The 18,597-nt window shown below is 40.4% G+C and overlaps 1 protein-coding gene across 1 annotated transcript in view; it reads right to left on the minus strand.

The window, feature by feature from the left end:
- The window catches only part of SKAP1 (src kinase associated phosphoprotein 1), a 2,077,187-nt gene that overhangs the window by 1,907,870 nt on the left and 150,720 nt on the right, over nucleotides 1-18,597 (minus strand). Inside the window, exon 3 of the mRNA XM_044055319.1 lies at nucleotides 8,408-8,517. Coding sequence (XP_043911254.1) covers nucleotides 8,408-8,517 — 110 coding nt within the window. The remainder of the gene's footprint in view (nucleotides 1-8,407; nucleotides 8,518-18,597) is intronic.

The following is an 18,597-nucleotide window of genomic DNA, read 5'->3' on the forward strand; positions in this document are numbered from 1 at the left end:
CTGGTGTCAGAACCATGGCCTCAAGCTAAATGCCAAAAAGTGCATAGTCATCACCTTTGGGGAAAAACAATGTGCCCACAAACTACCACATAGGTGGTAATCCACTAAGTACGGAAGATGTAATTAGGGATCTTGGGACCCAAGTAGATAGTAACCTCTCCTTTGATAATCACATTGCCAAAGTGGTTAGAAAAACCTTCTATATATCCCACCTAATCATGAAAGGGTTCACATCTAGATCAAGAGAGGTCATTGTGCCCCTCTACTCATTGCTCATCAGCCCCATAATTGAGTACAATGCCTCATTTGGGATGTACCTTACCCGACACCTGCAACAGCTAGAGAGACCCCAAAAGTACCTCACCAAGAGGATTGTGGGCCTCAAACAGATGCCCTATGCAGCTCAACTAAAGAAACTCTAGCTCTACTCAGTTGCTTACCGCCTACTCAGAGGTGATCTCTGCCTGATGTACAAGGCCATGTCTAACCCGGAATTAATGGACATGCTCCACCTCAAGAAATCCAAATCCCTTAGAGCTACACGTTCCAGGGATTTAAACCTCAGCACAACAATAAATAGGACATGCTGGAGGGATAGATTCATATCCCAGAGGCTTCCCTCGCTCTGGAATAGAATCCCTATCCATGTTAGGCAGAGCACCTCACTGACCCTCTTCAAAAGAAATCTTGATGAGTGGATTGGAAATCATAAATTTACACCTGGGATCACTTCTATGGCCCTGCTGGACAGAGGCTCAGGAATCTAATCTAAAAGGGAGGCAAAAGTCAACACACTCTGGCTAGGCTTATAAATGCCCTAGGGCAGATAGCCTAGTACCTACCTATGAACCTATGAAATGAAGGATTAGTTCTTATGAAAACCCTGTCTTTGTTGAAGATGAGGTACGGCTGACCCATCATAAGAGCTTGCAGCTCAACCACTCTTCTTGCAAAGGTCAGAGCAATTGGTAACACTTTTTAAGACAAAATTAAGATCCCAGTGAGGATCCACCTATTTTCCAGAAGGCTTGGTGTACAACTTCCCTTTCAAAAACATTTTCACATCAGAATGCGTTTTCCCCTTTAATACCTTCTGCACATTCTCATAAAACAGGCGCTTCAAACTCCCCATATCCTGTTTGAGTAGGTCCAGTCTGTGAGGAATATGTACAACTGTTGGGAATATATAAATGATAAAGTGACAATAGTTAAGCACATTTATTTAAAAAGCACTCATACTCTCTAGCTCCTCCGGCTAATGCCTTACTAAATAAATGCACACTAAACAAATACAGCTTAAATAACAAAAACTCTCTCAATCATTATCCAGTAAAATCAATATATTAACTAGGCTAAATTCTTAAAGAAATATTACACTAGAGCATTTTTCCAAGTACATTCATTATTTAATCCATACAACTGCAAAGCATTAAACTTCAATGTAAAAAAGTTTCTTTATAAAGAAAATACTATTTTATATTGCAGCATTTCCTTTCATGTGTAAACAACTATTCAAAAATAGTAGCTTCCAACAATGGGTTATCACTATTATGACCAGAAAAAAAGTGATCAGCCACCAGTTTATTTTCCTTATTGTGTTGCATATCTCTAGTATGCTCCCAAAGTTTAGTTTTAAATTTTCTGCTTATTTGACCAATGTAGATAAAACCACATGGACATTTTAAAGCATAAGTAACTGCAATGGTATCAAATGTTAATGGGAAATGGCTGAAAGTTGAACTTTGATGGAGTAGAAAGACAGGCAAGAGGATAGGAACTCACACAAATAACGAAGAGCTATAGAAATATTGTCCTTAAAAGGATCCTGGTCCTTGTCTATTTGCCAATATATAATTTCATAATACCACATTTTCTTGCCTACTTTAGTATCTGTTGCACTCCTCAGACAATAGGTACTTAAAAGATGGAAATGTTATAATCCAGGCAGTTAGTTGAAGTTGTTTCGAGTTGGGATGTATGAAACACTTCCCTGTCTTGTGTGAGTGGGTCAAGTTTAAGAGGAAGCTTGTGGTAATTGCCCTTGGCCACTTTCAAAAGAAGGGAGAACCACTGCTGCCTGGGCTAGAAGGGAGTCACCATAATGATCTTTGGAGAGTACTTATGAGTTTTCAGAATGTCTCTGGATATTTGGACTCAGTCATCAACTTCCTCACAATGCACAGCCTCTGTTCACTATATCCGCCACCAATACTGCAGAAGCTGTGCCACAATGTTCAACTCCCAAACATCTACACTGATAATTTTGTCTTTGTACAGTAGCAACTTATCACTAAATCTGACCCTGATACTGCAAGCTTTGCCACAAGGGCCAACTCCCAAACATTTTTACTCAGCCTTTTGTCTTTGTACAATAGCCTCTGGTCACTACATCCACCACCAGTGCTGCAGAAGCTGTGCCACAAGGGCCAACTATCAAACATTTTCAATGAGAATTTTGTCTTTGTATAATTGCCCCTGGCCACTATATTTGACCTCGATACTGCAGGCTCTGCCACAAGGGCAAACTCTCAAACATTTTCACTAAGAATGTTGCCTTTGTACAGTAAACAAATTTAACTTGAAAAACCTAGCTGTGTATTAACTTCATCTAGTCAAATATGTGCCTGCCTGTGTTGAAAATTATTTTTTAACACTCCTCTGAAGGAGTTATCCTTGCACTCTAAGGACCACTTACTAAGTTGGCCACTGTCATTTCTCTTGACCAGTAGATTACACTGCAAATGCCAGTTACTTAGTCTTCCTGGTTGACAGGTTTTTGCATTCAGGAAATGAAAGCAAACCTGTTGTGCTTTGTACCTCCCTGCTTTGTATTTGCTATAAATTGATCACTCTATTATCATTTGATCTGAGGGTGGAAGGGTAACTGTAGTAGAATGCACTGCTCAGCATTCCCTCACTATTCTTTCCTCTTTCAATCAGACACCATCTTCCTCACAGTGCAGGTATGTGTCATACGTTATTACATTTCTATTTCGTCTAAGACTGTGTAGAGCAATGAATAGACCTTGGTAGTGTGCTTTATTTGTATCAGCTTCATTCACATTCTATAAGCTTTTTGTATGCATGTATGTATGTATGTATGTATATTGAGTCCTTTAATAAGTATGTAATGTCAGTATGTCAGTTTCTGATGTTTTGCTATTTTATATATATATATATATATATATATATATATATATATATATTAATATATATATATTTATAAATATATATATATATATATATGTACATACACACATGTGCACACACTCTTTTGATATCCTGATTAATCCCATGAATATTACTAAGTGATGGCTTTATATTGTGCTTATCAGTTTAGTGCTATGTTATGATAACGCGTACTACACAGCTCTATATATACACTCTATTACTGTGGTTCTCTATCAGTATACCTCCTGTTAACCTGCTTTCAGTTTACATTCATGTACGTTTTTGTCATCCCTCTATTCTTATACTTTCTCCATATTCTTTTGCTCTGACTCACTGTGGTCCTTCCTCCATTTCTTTTTAAACTAAGTATTAACTTTATTGCCTCAACATAATATGACAATTTAGTCAAGTTTTCATCTTAGCATTCCTTTCAGAGACACTGGTCACTATAACCAACTCTGATACTGCATAACCTCTGCCACATGGGCCAACTCCCAAACATTTTCATTGAGATTTTTGTCTTTGTACAATGTAGGTATATTTAACTTGAAGAACCTTGCTATGTATTAGCTTCATCTAGTCAAATATGTACCTGCCTGTGCTAGAAATCACTTTTTAACATCCCCCAACAGAGTTGACCTTGCACTCCAAGGACCACTTAGTACTTCGGCTACTGTCCTCTCACTTGACCAGTAGATTACACTCTATATACAGCTACTCATTCTTCCTGGCTGACAGGTTTCTGCATTCAGGAAATGAAATAAAACCTGTTCTACTTGGTACCTTTCTGCTAACTGCTTTGTATTGGCTATAAACTTGATAACTCTCTGTTATAATCTGACCTGATGATGGACACCCATTATGCCCCCCTACCCAATTCCCACCCACCCCCTCTTACTCTACTATTATACTTCCTACACACACATTACACTTGTGACTCATATTCCCTAACCCTCTCAAACTTATTGCTATTATACACACACTCATGTTTCTTTTACCTAATTCCCAACTTCCATTTAATCTTTTAGCACCATTCGCAACTATCTTTCTCACGTCAACACTGCTTTGAATATAGATTCACAGTCACACCTTTTCCTAACAGCACCTATCTATTCTTTATTGTACCTTCTACGTTTCCCAAATAAACCCTCACTTCTTCCCATTTTACCTACATTCTCATACTCTAGCCTTTTAAACCCCCTATTCCTTACATTCCAGAGAAGATACTAGGACAACCTAACTATCTTCCTTCATTGAAAATACTTATTTCCTACCTATCCTCTATCAGTCTCTTCAGACTCCACCACTACTAAATATCCTTCTATCTGACAACTTATTTTTCCTTCTTGATCCCTACTTCCTCACTACCTGCCAACTATAACATACAGATCCCTTTAATTTATCATGCTTCTACTCAGCTTATCCTCTAGTCATCTCCTGCTCCATCTTTTAACCTATTATGACTCTATAATAGCTCTCAACATATCCCCAACTTTGCCTCAATCAACTATTCATACTTCATCCCTATACACACCACATATTGCACCAAACCAACTAATGTCGCCCCTCACTTTTACTCTAAATATAGACTAATTAACTCCATTTTAACTCAAACCAAAACAAAATTAAGAGGACTCTCCAAAAAAACAAGTATAAATAAGTTCCCAATATACTAAAATCCTTTTAGGATGAGGCATTCACACTAATCGTGGCCCCACCAGTCGCAAAAAATATCAAGACAATTCTCTTCCACACACAAGTCTAACCCTACAATGGTCAACCCCCAACCCCGGCAATCTACCTTTTGCTGCCATAAATGTTAGAAGCATAAGAAATACAATTTCTAAACTACATGCCTGGGTTACCCAACATACACCTGATAATCTTGCTATAACTGAAATCTGGCTTAAACCCAGCATAAACAATTCTGAAATTACATTTCCTGGCTATAATATCATCCATAATGACCATATAAAGAGGAAAGGTGGTGGTTTTACTGCTTTAATAATTCCCAGCAACTACCACAGTTCACCTTACAACAAACCAATACCAAAATTCAATTCAGCAGAGCTTCTTATTACTTCCTGGAATAAAACAATTATAAACAAATATGTATTACTGCTCTTACATTTCTCCTAGTAACAATGCAGCACTACTGGAAGATATACTGGATCTGGTCCTCACTAATATGGGAGAATGCTGCACACTCCCTAGTGCAATGTCTTCTCTGGTAAGGAAAGACCACAAAATTGTCTCCTTTGAAGTGAAAATAAAACCAAGAACCCCAGCTAACTGTGGAATATTCAGGAACTACTCTGTGGCTAACTTCCTACTATTAAGTGGTAATTGGGTAAAATTTCAAGCCCTCATAAACCCTGAGAACACTAATGCGTATGTAGAACTGTGCAGAGAAACCTTATGCAAGCATGTTAATAGCTGCATAGAGGCAGCTGTACCCGCTAGGAAGAAGTAGAGAACTACCTCAAAAAACAAGCTACCCTGGTGGAATCAGAACATCAATAGGCTATATAACAGAGGGAAGAAAATAATGGCAACAATTAGCAACAGGATAAAAACACTCTCATCAAAGTAAACAAACACTCACAGGACAAATAAAGTCCTCCAAAAGCCAAATTTGACATAAATTTAGCCTCCCAGGCACTGGACAACCACAAGGCATTCTTTAACTATTTCCGCAACCTAAAATGCAATACACAATTGTGTAGAGAGCCCATTGTACATGAAGCCACCTTATACTGAGCCAGGCATCTGAATGGAGAGATAATAAGTCAGCAAGTAAAAGACAATAGTACTGCTGAAACTGAATTCATCCTCAAGTTTGGGTCAGTACCTTCACAAGGTGGAGATACTGACATACAGACCTCATGACAGCATGTTTTGTAAGAGATCAGGAAACAGAAGAGCTTGGTCTGGAAGATGAGGAGGAATTCCCTGGAAAAGAGCATTTTTTCCCATTACCATTTGTGGCCCTTCTGAATCAGACTCAGAATTCATTTGTCTGAAACAGTCTGTTTCCAAAGAAAGAAATGGAGATTCAGACTTTCTGGTAGGGATAAGGAACTGCCAGATTGTGTGTGTGTGTGTGTGTGTGTGTGTGTGTGTGTGTGTGTGTGTGTGTGTGTGTGTGAGCGCGCGCGCGTGTGTGCGGTACGGGTGTTGGGGTTAAAATAGACAAGGTTCCTTATATAGTCACTCTGCCTTGTTTGATAGTCCTTTGTTCTTCTCAAGGGATTTCTGAGAATACAGCCAGGCAAACATGATACAGAATCTACAACTTCATATACACACCTGCAATGGGTAGTGACCCCATAAACAAAAGAAACTAGACTACGCAAAGCAGATTTTAACTCACAACAGGAAACAGCAGCTAACACACTCCTCATACTATCACAGTTAGTCAGTATAAGCTTCAATATATGAGCCTGGCAATATCAGATTATAAAAATCAAAGTTGCAGAAGCGTATACTTTTTCCCAAAATAAATAGCTTTACCATCCTTGTCAGAAGGAAAAGGACAAGAGTTAACAAAATGTTTAGCAGCAGTTGGATTAACTAAAGCTATAGCTGCTGGGTTAGGTCTGGGATAAGCATATAAAAACGTGAAAGACTGAGGAACTTTGTACATTCTGCTTTTAGGTGCAGCAGGCTACCTGTCAGGGAAACCACAGGCTTTGACGACAGCATCCTTCAATGATGACAGCAGTGGAGGGATAGGTAATGATTTTGGGAATTCCATTTGTAGCAACTCATAGTATTTTCTAACAGACCAAGGAAACTCAGTATTCTTCCACTGAAAGTACTGGCACATTCTGGAAATAGTCTCAGAGAAAGAGAATCCCTCACAGGGAGATTCAGATACCATGCTCTCCTCTGAATCAGAAATCTCATCTTCTAATAAAACTACCAATATTATTACCACTACTATAAAAATCACAATAGTGCTAAGACATCATCATTCCAGCCACGTACATTGATGGCATAGCAAAGGGAGTGGTCAGAGGTGTGAAGCAGGACTTAACACAAATCTCAAATATGCTTTCATCTTGCTTGACAACAGATGCTGCTGACATAGATGCAACCTACCTTACCTAAGAAGCCCACAATGGAGATCAAGAAAAATAATGGCACTAGGATCAACATAGATAAAATCCTGTCAGTGGCAAATCTCAGGAGACACCATCATTTTATCTTATTTTGTATATGCAAGGAGACAAACATTTTATCTCACTCTAATCCTCTGACAGAAGACAATACCTTTTTACCTTTCATTATGTGCCAGGAGTCACTACTGTTGTATCTTATTCTAATCATGTACCAGCAGTCAGTACCATCGTATCTTACTTTTTCATATGCAAGAGGACACCACCATTTTGACTTACACAAATTACTTATCAGGAGACACCACCGTGTGATCTTATCCTACCATACATAAGGAAAAAGACACCATTTTAACTTACTTTGATTATGTACTAGAAGCATCACCATTTTACATTACTTTTATCATATGCCAGGAGACAGTTTCATATTATCTTCATGTATTATATAGCTGGAGACACTACCATTTTATCTTACATTTTATTATATACCAGAAGAATATACCAGAAGATACCCCCATTTTACCTTATGTTACAATTATGTGCCAGGTGACACTGCTATTTTACTTTATCTTGTACCAGAAGACACCACTGTTTTAGGTTATCCTTACTGTGTGGAAGGAGATAATGCCATTTTATCTTACTCTCATTATCATCATTGCGCAAAGATAAAAACTGGGCTAAAAGAACTGTTGAGAGAATATGTAGACAAGATGAAAAGTGTGCCTTGCTGAAATGTAAAATATAAAAGGCAATTCCGAGAGCTAATAACCTAGGTTGAACAACTAGCTATGAGAGCAGTAAAGTCTAGCCCCATGAAGAAAGACATTAATACTGCTACTGCAGAATAAGAAACTTTTGATGGAAGAAACTGCAGACAGTTCACATGGTTAAAGTATGTTACATACTCTGTTTTATACTGTTTTCCAACATAACCCCAAGGGGCTTTAATAACAAAGGCTTCAAGATCAAAATGTATGATTCAGAGGAGAATGACATTAGAAAATATCTGTTTACAAATCTACCATGTAGGGTAAAAAATAATGGTCCCTCTGTCATCCTGCCTGGCATACGACTGTTTGCAATTACAGCAGAAATCCAATGATGCTTCTACAATTTACCTGATAAGCCCGCTTGCGAGAAGTGATCACCTCAAAGCCATGACATTTTTTTGAATCTTTTCGGTGAATAGTGCAGTTATTGAGGTAGAATGCACCTTTCTGCTGTTTGTCTGAAAGAAAAATGTACAGATCCATGAGTAGAAATACAACGTAAAGAAAGATAATATAGTTAGGCTATATAACCATAACATATTAGGCAAGCAATCACAGGGATCATATTATTCCTAACCATAAACACCTTTAAGCAGACAAACTTAAAAGTTTTGGCCAGACTTTAAAAGCATTTAATAGTTCTCACCTCCCAAATGAAACAGGGACATGCACGATAAACATGGTTAAAATTTGTGTCTACCCATCCAGTAATCAAGATTGCCCCAAAAGTTTCTGCCATGCTGTACTGGAAAACAGTTTCAAAACACAGTGCTACTATAGCTAACAGCTATGTACTGCAAGGTACAAAGAGAGAAACACATGAAAAAAGGAGGGTAGAACCCCATTCCTATAGCCAGTGGCAGTATCACACTTTGCCCCATGTACTGTAATCTGACATTTTTGCAGTCAGCAATAAAAAAGTCATAGAAGGACAGTGGCAAACACTGTAGGAAAAAGTACTACTATACAGATACCCACTAATTTAAAATATTTATAAATACTGTATTTAATGTTTACAAAAACTGCATTTTAAAGACTGCATAAAATGACCTGACCTAACATATTTCACTATTTTTGAGAATATTTGAGATTTGAAGATACATTCAAGTTTATACTCTGCAATACAGACTAGACTGAAGTAGCACACACAGCTTACAGCCACAGATACAAACAACTATAGGTGTAATTTATTTTGACAGAGCCTTTCCAGTCACATGAAAAATTTTTGTTATTGTAGAAACACTTTATACTTTTGAAGTTAGCAAAGGATGACCCAATGTCAAAACCTGGAAGGAGAATGAGTTAGGAAATGGGAGAAAAAAAAATATTTTTCTGTGAGAGCCCTTGCTTTAACATAACAAACAGGCTTCAACACAACAAGGACGGTTATCATGCAGCCTGTTTCTCCAGACTGTAGTTTGTCTTGCAGGACGATAATGTTTATTGATGGCATCTGCTTCTCCTGCATCATTCTGCATGCTCGCCATATAAAGCAGTGTGGCGCCAAGCCAGCTTTCAATTCTTTTAGCTACTTCAAACCTTTAGCCACATAATTGCATTTTTCATTCGCTAGTTATTTGACAGTCATTCTGTCCTACTTTCCAGCTGGTAAGTATTCAAAAACAGCAGGAAATCATCAAATGAGGAGTTTTAAAATAGGCCTCATTTAATAGGATACTTAGTTAGTCTAACTTGGAGAGTCTGCAGTCATGGACTTGAGCAATCATTGCTTTTCCTCCTTCTCCAAGAGGGTGCATCCTTGGAATTGGAAAAAAATATGTAGGTGGGAGTAGGAGTACAGCGCCCTCATAGATTGAGGGGGTGAAAGGGGCATTGTGCCCTCTATATTTTAAAAGTTTTGAATGAGTTAGTTGCACCCTATTTTCAGAAAGTTGTTCTCATATATTTCCACTATAATCATTTGCATTTTCACAAATCAACAGCAGAAATCTATTTTTCACACTATGAGAAAAAGGGTGATAGGTTGTTTGGAGTGAATTTTGGAAAGTAATCACTTCTTCACTGAAGTTAGTAAATAATTATATGGTGGGCAGCCCTTAAGGAATCTGTAGTGCTCTTTTGTGTGTGTGTGTGTGTGTGTGTGTGTGTGTGTGTGTGTGTGTGTGTGTGTGTGTGTGTGTGTGTGTGTGTGTGTGGGTGGGAGGTGGATTTGTATAATTTTCGTGAATGCAAACACGGAAAAGGTCAACAATGCCAAAAACATTGAACATTTTTCCTTTACAGAAAAGAAAAACTGCAAATGTTCTGAAATAAAGAGTCTATGGAAGAATGGTCTAAAATGAGGAGAAAGAAAAAAGTAACAAAAAGTGAAAGTTTTAAAAGCATCATAAGGTCTAATAATATAACACAAAGAAGAAACATGGTGAAAAGGAAAAGCAAAAGGGTAAATAAATATTCTTCAGACCCTGGTTCTAATATTTATTTACTTATTTGTTTGTTTGCTGTTCATTAATTAATTCATTCATTCATTCAATTTGTTTACCGGGTAGATGGAGCAATCCTAAGACTATTTTCAACCATGATCTCGGTCAGTAGCACAAATAAGAAACAAAAATGTACAATTTAGCTACTTAATGGAAAAACTAATAAAATCAAGAATCAACCAACATAAAATAAACTGATTACTCAACAAAAAATCCCAGAAAAACAAAAGTCATATAACAGTAGTATACTAAGGTTGTGCAATAACAACAAAAACAGCAGAGAAAAAGAAGTTATGTACTTACCATAACGTTCCATGTGAGTTGTTAATCTCGCCTTCATTCTTTACTGATGGGTTCGGAGCCAATCCCATGGCTTCGATATGGCCAATTCCAAAGCTCGAGGTCTTCAAATAGCTCGAGACCAAGTCCCTATCCCATGATGCACCTGGAATTACCTCAGATCTTGTTTGCTGCATATAATAATACCATATGTCATTCTTTCACTCCCAAGAGAAAGGTATAGAAGGACTGAGTAACTTGGATGGATCCAGCATCTTGATCATCTAACAGCCCAGGAGGGGGTAGGAGGGAGGGATGTAAGAATGAACGTGAGATGAACAACTCACATGGAACGTTATGGTAAGTACATAACTTCTTTATGTGAAGTTGTTCAATCTCTCCGTTCATTCTTTACTGATGGGTAGCGTCCCAAGCACCATCAACCTCGGGTGGCTCATGGGAGTATATTTCTCAGGACCGTGGATCCAAAGGAGTTCCCTGTCCCTGGAAGCCTTGTCAACTTTGTAATGAGTGATAAAGTATGAGGTTTTGACCAAGTGGCTACTGCACAAATGTTATCAATGGGAAGCCTGGCATTAAAAGCAGATGATGTAGAAACTGCTCTGGTTGAGTGAGCTTTAATCTTATGTTACAAAGGCATATTGGCAGCTGAATAGGGAAAGGTGATACAATCAGATAACCATTTAGACAGAGTTGTTTTAGCCACTGGTCTACCCTTCCTGGAGTCCAAAAATGAAACAAAAAGCTGGTTGGATTTTCTGAAATCTTTTGTTCTATCCAAATAAAATCTGAGCTGTCTGTGAACATCAAGTTTGTGCAGCATATACTCTAAATTGTTCGAATGGTTGGGGAAGAAGATTTGGCAAATCAATAATTTGGTTGAGATTGGTTTCAGTGCAAACTATGGGCAAAAAATGAGGGGGTTGTTCTAAGTGAGACTCTGTCAGTATGGAATATCAAATAGGGAGGCTTGATGGATAAAGCCTGAAGCTCTGACACTCTGCAGGCAGACGTAATAGCTACCAGAAAGATGGTCATCCATGACAAAAATTTGAGGACACAAGAGAAAGCGGGCAGAAGAATTATCCGGGAAAGCATAAAATTTAGATTTCATGGAGAATAGGGAGATTTCACAGGTGGTCTAATATGAAAATTCCCTTTGAGAAAAGCTTTGGATAACTTGTGGGACATAATATTCAACCCTTCAAATCCAAGATGAAAATTAGAACTAGCAGCCAACTGAACACAAACTGTTGCGGCTGCAGCTCCTTTGTTAAACATCACTGTTAAGAACTCTAAAATGGAGGCCATGGGGCTTGGTAAGGATCAATATTATTTTTAGAAGCCCAAATAGAAAATGTTTTCCATTTGCTAAGATATAGCTTCCTAGGAGAAGATTTATGAGAAGATAAAAGGATCTGTTTTGTCTCATTGGAGAGGTTATGGAACCTGGCTATGATGGGATTTGGAGCAGCCAAGCTGTCAACTTCAGAGACTGCAGAGAGAGATGAAGATCCCCAACGAGTGCATCAGAAGGTCTGGAACTGGGTCCAGAATCCAAGGATCCTCCAAAAGATGAAGTCGAAGGAAGGGGAACCAAATCTGACGAGGCCAATGAGGGGCTATTAGAATGATGGTCCTTCCCAGGGTTTTTGCTTTCTGTAGAACCTTGGGTATCAACAGGATTGGTGGAAATGCATAGAGGAGACCCGGAGGCCAATTGTGTATGAGTGAGTACCTTGGGGCTTCTCCTGGAGGGGGAAATCAGAGCAAATTAGCTTCTGCATTTCGTGTTCATGTGACTGACAAAAAGGTCGCAGCAAGGCTGGCCCCACCTGTGGAATATTCTGTCCGCTATTTCTTTCTTGAGGGACCACACGTGGCGCAACAAGATTGCCCTGCTCAGCTTGTCTGCTATCACATTGGATTTCTCTGGGATGTGCGCTGCCAACAGAAAGTGCTGGGTGGAAACAGCCCACTGCCAAACTCTGAGAGCCTCGCGACAAAGGGGGTAAGACCTGGTTCCTCCTTGTTTGTTCAAATATTAGACCACTGACAATTTGTCTGTCTGAATCGCAATCATACCCAGAGGAAGAGAGTCCTGAAAGTACTGCAGCACCAAATGTACTGCTCTCATCTCCAGGACATTGAAATGCAGAGATGTCTCTTGATTGGTCCATGTGCCTTGGGCAGTCTTTCCCTGAAAATGCCCCCCCCCACCCTATCAGGGAAGCGTCCGTGGTCACTGTGGCCGCTGGAGGGGGTAGCACAAAAGGGCATCCTATCGTGCCATGAAGTGAGGTCAACCACCACTGAAGGTCCTTTTTGCAAGAATTTGTGATCATTATAGTGTGAGTCATGGGGAGCTCTTGGTAAGACCATTGAGTGAACAGCAGCTATTGTAGTATCCGCATGTTCATACAAGCTAGTGGAATAGCCAAAATTGCTGCTGCCATCATGCCTAATAATTTCAGAACTTCTGATGCTGATGCTCTGTCTTTTGATATCAGAATGCTGACATGCTGATGGAGAAGAAAGACTCTTTCTATTGGAAGCCTTAGTGTGGTGGTGGTGGTGTTCAACTCTGCCCGAATAAAAACTATATGATGCAATGGCGACAAGGCACAATTTTCTGAGTTGATTGTAATGCCCAGTTGATTGCAGAGTGACAGAGTGGACTCTCTGGCTTGAATGATTTGATGCCTGGTGGTGGCGGAAAGGAGCCAATTGTCTAGGTATGGAAACACCTGCAATCCTAGACACCTCAGGTGAGCCGTGACCACTGCCATGCATTTGGTGAACACTCTGAGGGCTGTAGTGAGACCAAAGGGCAGAGGTCAAAACTAGTAATGACTGGCTCCCAGCTGGAAGTGCAGATGATCCCTGGATGGCCTGGACATTTTTATGTGGTAGTACGCATCCTTGAGATCTATCGAGAACATCCAATTGTCTTTCACTAAGAAGGGAATTATAGACTGAAGCGTGACCATTTGGAACTTCTCTTTCTTTACATATTTGTTCAGTCTGCTGAGGTCTAATATGGGTCTCCAGTCCTCCATCTTCTTTAGAACCAAAAAGAATATTGAGTAAATTCCGGATCCTGTCTGGGCTGCTGGGACTGGTTGGATGACTCTTTTTGATAGCAATGTTTGGACCTCTATTGTTGCCTGTTCCCTGTAACTGAGTGGAACGTCCGGGATTTTTCTTATGGTTGGAGGGGATGTAGTAAATGGGATGAAGTATCTTCTGGAAATGATACTTTGCACCCAGCTGTCTTTTGTTATTTTGAGCCAGGCGTCTGGATACAAAGATAAACAACCCCCACTGCCTCCAGAGCAGGACAGTCGGGCCTCCTTTCAGGAATGTTGATAGGGCTTCCCAGAGAAGTGATCTCTGTCACCCTGGTTTTGCAGACCCCCCCTGCCGTGAGGGGGGCATCTTCCATTATTGCCCCCACCTCTGCCTCTGGAGGGGGGTTCATACCGTGTGTCCTGAAAGGCTCCTTGGGCTTTTCGGAACCACATTTTTCCTCCCCTTTGACCTTTAGGGTAGGGTCGATAGGGGTGGAAAAATGGACCCCAACGGCAGACAAAGTATTTCCGTCCTGTTCACACCTGGTTAAAGTTTCCTTCACTTTAGGCCCGAAAAGGGATGAGCCATCAAAGAGAGTGTTCACGAAGGATGACTTGAAGGGCTTCGCGAAGGAACACAAGCGCATACAGGAGTGTCTCCTAAGAGCAACTCCTGTACCTGCTGCCCTACTTGTTCCATCAGCTGCATAAGAGATGAGGCACATGGATGAGTTTACTATAGAATTGAGGGTAGCAAGCTGGGCGGCAACTTTGTCGGAAGCTCCTGCAGCTACTGTACCCTGAACAGTATCTCCTAGCTCCTTAAGGAGATCTCTTTGTAACCTGGTAAAATGGGTTAAATAGTTGAGAGAATGAAGAGCAAAGGTTGCTGAACTAAACATGTGCTTCCCATATCTATCCATAATCCTGGAGTCTCTATTAGGAGGATGGATAGACGAGGATGTCTCAGACATTTCCTTTTTGGTGGCTGCCGCCACCACCTTGGCATCAACTGGAACACCTTTTGTTAGAAAAGATTTGTCAAGGGGGGCAGAGATGAATTTATTAGGCCTCCTAGGGACAGGCTCCATAGTATCTGGAGACTCCCATGCCCTTCGTAAGAACAGCTGCATCAGCTCATTGAAGGGTGGAGACACCCAAGAGGTGGAGGGCTGAGACCCGAAAGCCTTCAGGAGAAATGACTCATCCTCAGTAGGGCTGTTGGACTGCCAGTCACCCCTCTGCCTAAGGATTTCAAGTATCTCAGCGAATGAGCTATCCTCAGAGGGCGACCATGGGGACCCTTCTGACTCATCTAAGTCAGTATCTGATGTTAAAGACTTCTGCGGGGAGTCTAGATGTTTCCTCTTACACAATCTCTTCCTGGGAATCTCATCAGTGGGAGCTTCTGGTGAGGTCTTGAAAGAGCAAGGGCCACCCAATGGGGCTTCCTGAGTCTCTGGGTCTCTACACTTGGTCAGGATGTGCAAGGCAGAAGCAGACACAGGCACTTTTGGGGAGGAGGAAGGCAGACCTGAGGTTGAGGATGTCTTAGAAGACATGACTCTCTTCATGGCATCGAAAGCACCTCTGCTCTGATGTGAGGGAACCAACAGATCCTAAGAAACCATCAACACTCCCAGCACTGAGACAGTGGGCTCTGAGCCCAAGGTAGGAGCCGAGCTCATCCGAGCCGAAGCGCCGAGAGGCAGAGTCAGAACCGACAAGTCGGTCCGACTATCCTCCCTGGACATGACCAGAGAGTGTCGGCTTCTAGAGTCCTCGATCAGCACTGAGGACATCAGCATGCACTGAGCCAAAGACACTGGAACAGGCGTCGGCTCCGAGGGTTCCACTGACATCAGGTCTGACTCCTCTGGCTCCGAAGGACCAGCATGACTCAGAGGAGGAAAAGTTTGAGCTGGTGCAATGGTCCTTGGCTCCAAAGCCATTGGGTCGAAGCCAATAAGATTTTTGCCAAGGCCAGTGCCAGTAACAGCTTCTGCACCACGCAATCCACATCCAGGTCTGACAGGCTGATAGAGGACCGAGAGGAGTGCACAAAGGTGGTACTGAATGAAGTAATGGACTCTTAGGAGCTTCGGACACCAGTTCCAATACTGGGGACAGGCTCCAAAAGGAAAAGACTGTTGGTTCTGATAGCAGTGGAGCCAAAATCGAGGATTTATTAGATTTATTAGAGTCCAAAGTCTTAGAAGACTTTGAGGACTTGCTGCATCCATCTTGGTCACTCAAAGCTTCTTCAAACAAAGGCTTCAACAACCCTCTGTCAATAAGTTTTCTCTTCCTTTCCTGAAGAACCCTTGAGGAAAAGGAATGACAAATAGAACAGCTGTCTTGCAAATGCAGAGCTCCTAGACAGTATACACAATTCACGTGGCTGTCTGTGACAGACATCTTTTGGCCACACTTTGGGCACTTTTTGAAGCTAGACTTAGGGTGCTTCTCTTGGTCAGCCATAATAATCTCAGGAAAATTACTGTCACCACAAAAATACCACAACAGTAATTATCCACACAAGCCTTAAATAAAAGCAGGCTAAATCACACACACACACACACACACACACACACACACACACACACACACACACACACACAGACACACACACACACACACACACACACACACACACACACACACACACACACACACACACATTAATACTAGTATAAATGAGAAAGCACACAATAAGAAATTCCAAGCAGCCTATGCAATAAAAGAAGATAGCTGCTGAGAGACAACAACCTTATCTAAAATTGTCTAAGGAATAATATGTGACAAATATACTGTAAACTACAACTTCAACAGTAATAAACAACTAAGCCTTATCTAAAAAATTCTTAAGGCTAAACAGACCACACAGCAAATGACTATAACTATCTAAGTAATAAGTAGAATTTGTGACAAAAGGTCACTAAATAAACACACTATAATATTTAGGACTAAAACAAAAGGCCAACTAGATTTTTTAAAGCACAGTAGATGGGAAGGGATATTTTATTATTTATTTATTATTTATTTGCAGTTGTTTAACCAGGATGGTCCATTGGGCCTAAAGAACCCGTTTTCAATGGAGTCCTGGGGAGAAAAGCTCCACATACAAATCATACAAAGATTCTATTCTACATACAGATTATACAAAGGTTATGTTACACACATAGTTTACATGAGGATTAAAGAAAAAACATTGTAGAATTACAATTATAAGTTAGTCAAAAACTAAAACAAAAAAATTTTTTTTTTTTTTTTGCTAAAAGTTGCAGGGAACAAACAAGGAGTTGTATGCTAGAAGCAAGCATGAAGTTGCTAGCTGGGATTTGAGGAAAGGAAAGAGGAAAAGTGTTGGGAGAAGAGAGTAGGTTAGGAGGGATGTGCACAGGAGCATTCCCAGGAGGATGTTAAATGAGAGTGCAGTGATTTTTTAAAGGATGTCAGGTTAGCAATAGTACGAATGAAGGGGGGAAGGGTGTTCCATAGGCGTGCTAGTGAGAAGGACAGGAGGTTTTGTCCTGGAGGGTGTAGTGGTATATAAACTTCTATGAGGTTTTGATTATTAGATCTTAGGAGTCTTTGAGTTTTATGCATTTTGAAGGTAGTTGAGAGACAGGGACAGAGGGAAGGCTGGAAAATTAGTTTATGTGCATAGGTGAGCTGAGTGTAGGAGAGGTAGTTGGGAAGCTCTAGCCAGTTGAGTTTATGGAGAGGTACACAGTGATGGGTGGATGATTTGTTACTGGTGGCGAATCTGGCTATTTTATTGTAGCAAGAGGACAGTTTGGTTTTCAAAGAAGATTGTAGGTTTGTAAGAAGAAGGGCACAATAGAGAAGGGAGGGAAGGAGAAATGTGGTAGAGAGAGTAATTTTGGTAGTTGAGGTAAGGAACTGATTGTGACGTTAGAGCATGCCCAGTTTTAGGTGAGTTTTTTTTTATATTTAGTAGTAGGTGGGAGTTGAATTTGAGTATGTCATCAATTTGGACCCCTAGTAGTTTAGCTTCCGATACCAGTTCAAGAGGTATGTTATTTTGGCTGATGATGGAGAATAGAGATTTATCATAGTGATTTGTTTTGGAGGGGGTAAATATTATAAGTTTAGTTTTAGCAGCATTGAGTGCAAGATGGTTGTCTTTCATCCATTGTTTTGTGATGGTGAAGGCATCTTGAGTAAGTTTTAGAAGAGTTGGGATGGATGAGGCAGCACAGATGATTGTGGAGTCATCAGCATATTGAATAATGTTTGCAAGGGGGATAGAGTGGTAAAAGTCATTAATGAAGATGTTGAAGAGGAGGGGGCCTAAAATAGAACTCTGTGGAACACCTGTAGGGGTGTTGAGGAAGAAGGAGGTGGCTTTTTTCCACTTGACAGCTTGTTGTCTATTGGAGAGATAGCTAGTAAACCAATAGAGGGAAGAAGGGGAAAGGTTTAGGTTAGATAACTTAGTAAGAAGTAGGTTATGAGAGATAGTGTCGAAGGCTTTAGAGATCGAGTAGGATGGTAGATACAGTGAGGCCAGAATCTCTTGCTTTATTTACATTTTCAAGGAAGGATAGGAGGGCAGTCATAGTACTATGATGGGGTCTGAATCCATACTGTGTGGGAGTTAATAGATTGTTGTCCAGGAGATGGGGAAGTAGTTGTAGATGGATACATTTTTCTAGGACTTTTGAAATGGGAGAGAGGATGGCGATGGGATGGAAAT

This window comes from Protopterus annectens, chromosome 13.part0 (assembly GCF_019279795.1).
Source record: "Protopterus annectens isolate FY-2018-M chromosome 13.part0, PAN1.0, whole genome shotgun sequence".
NCBI classification, from domain to species: Eukaryota; Metazoa; Chordata; order Ceratodontiformes; family Protopteridae; genus Protopterus; species Protopterus annectens.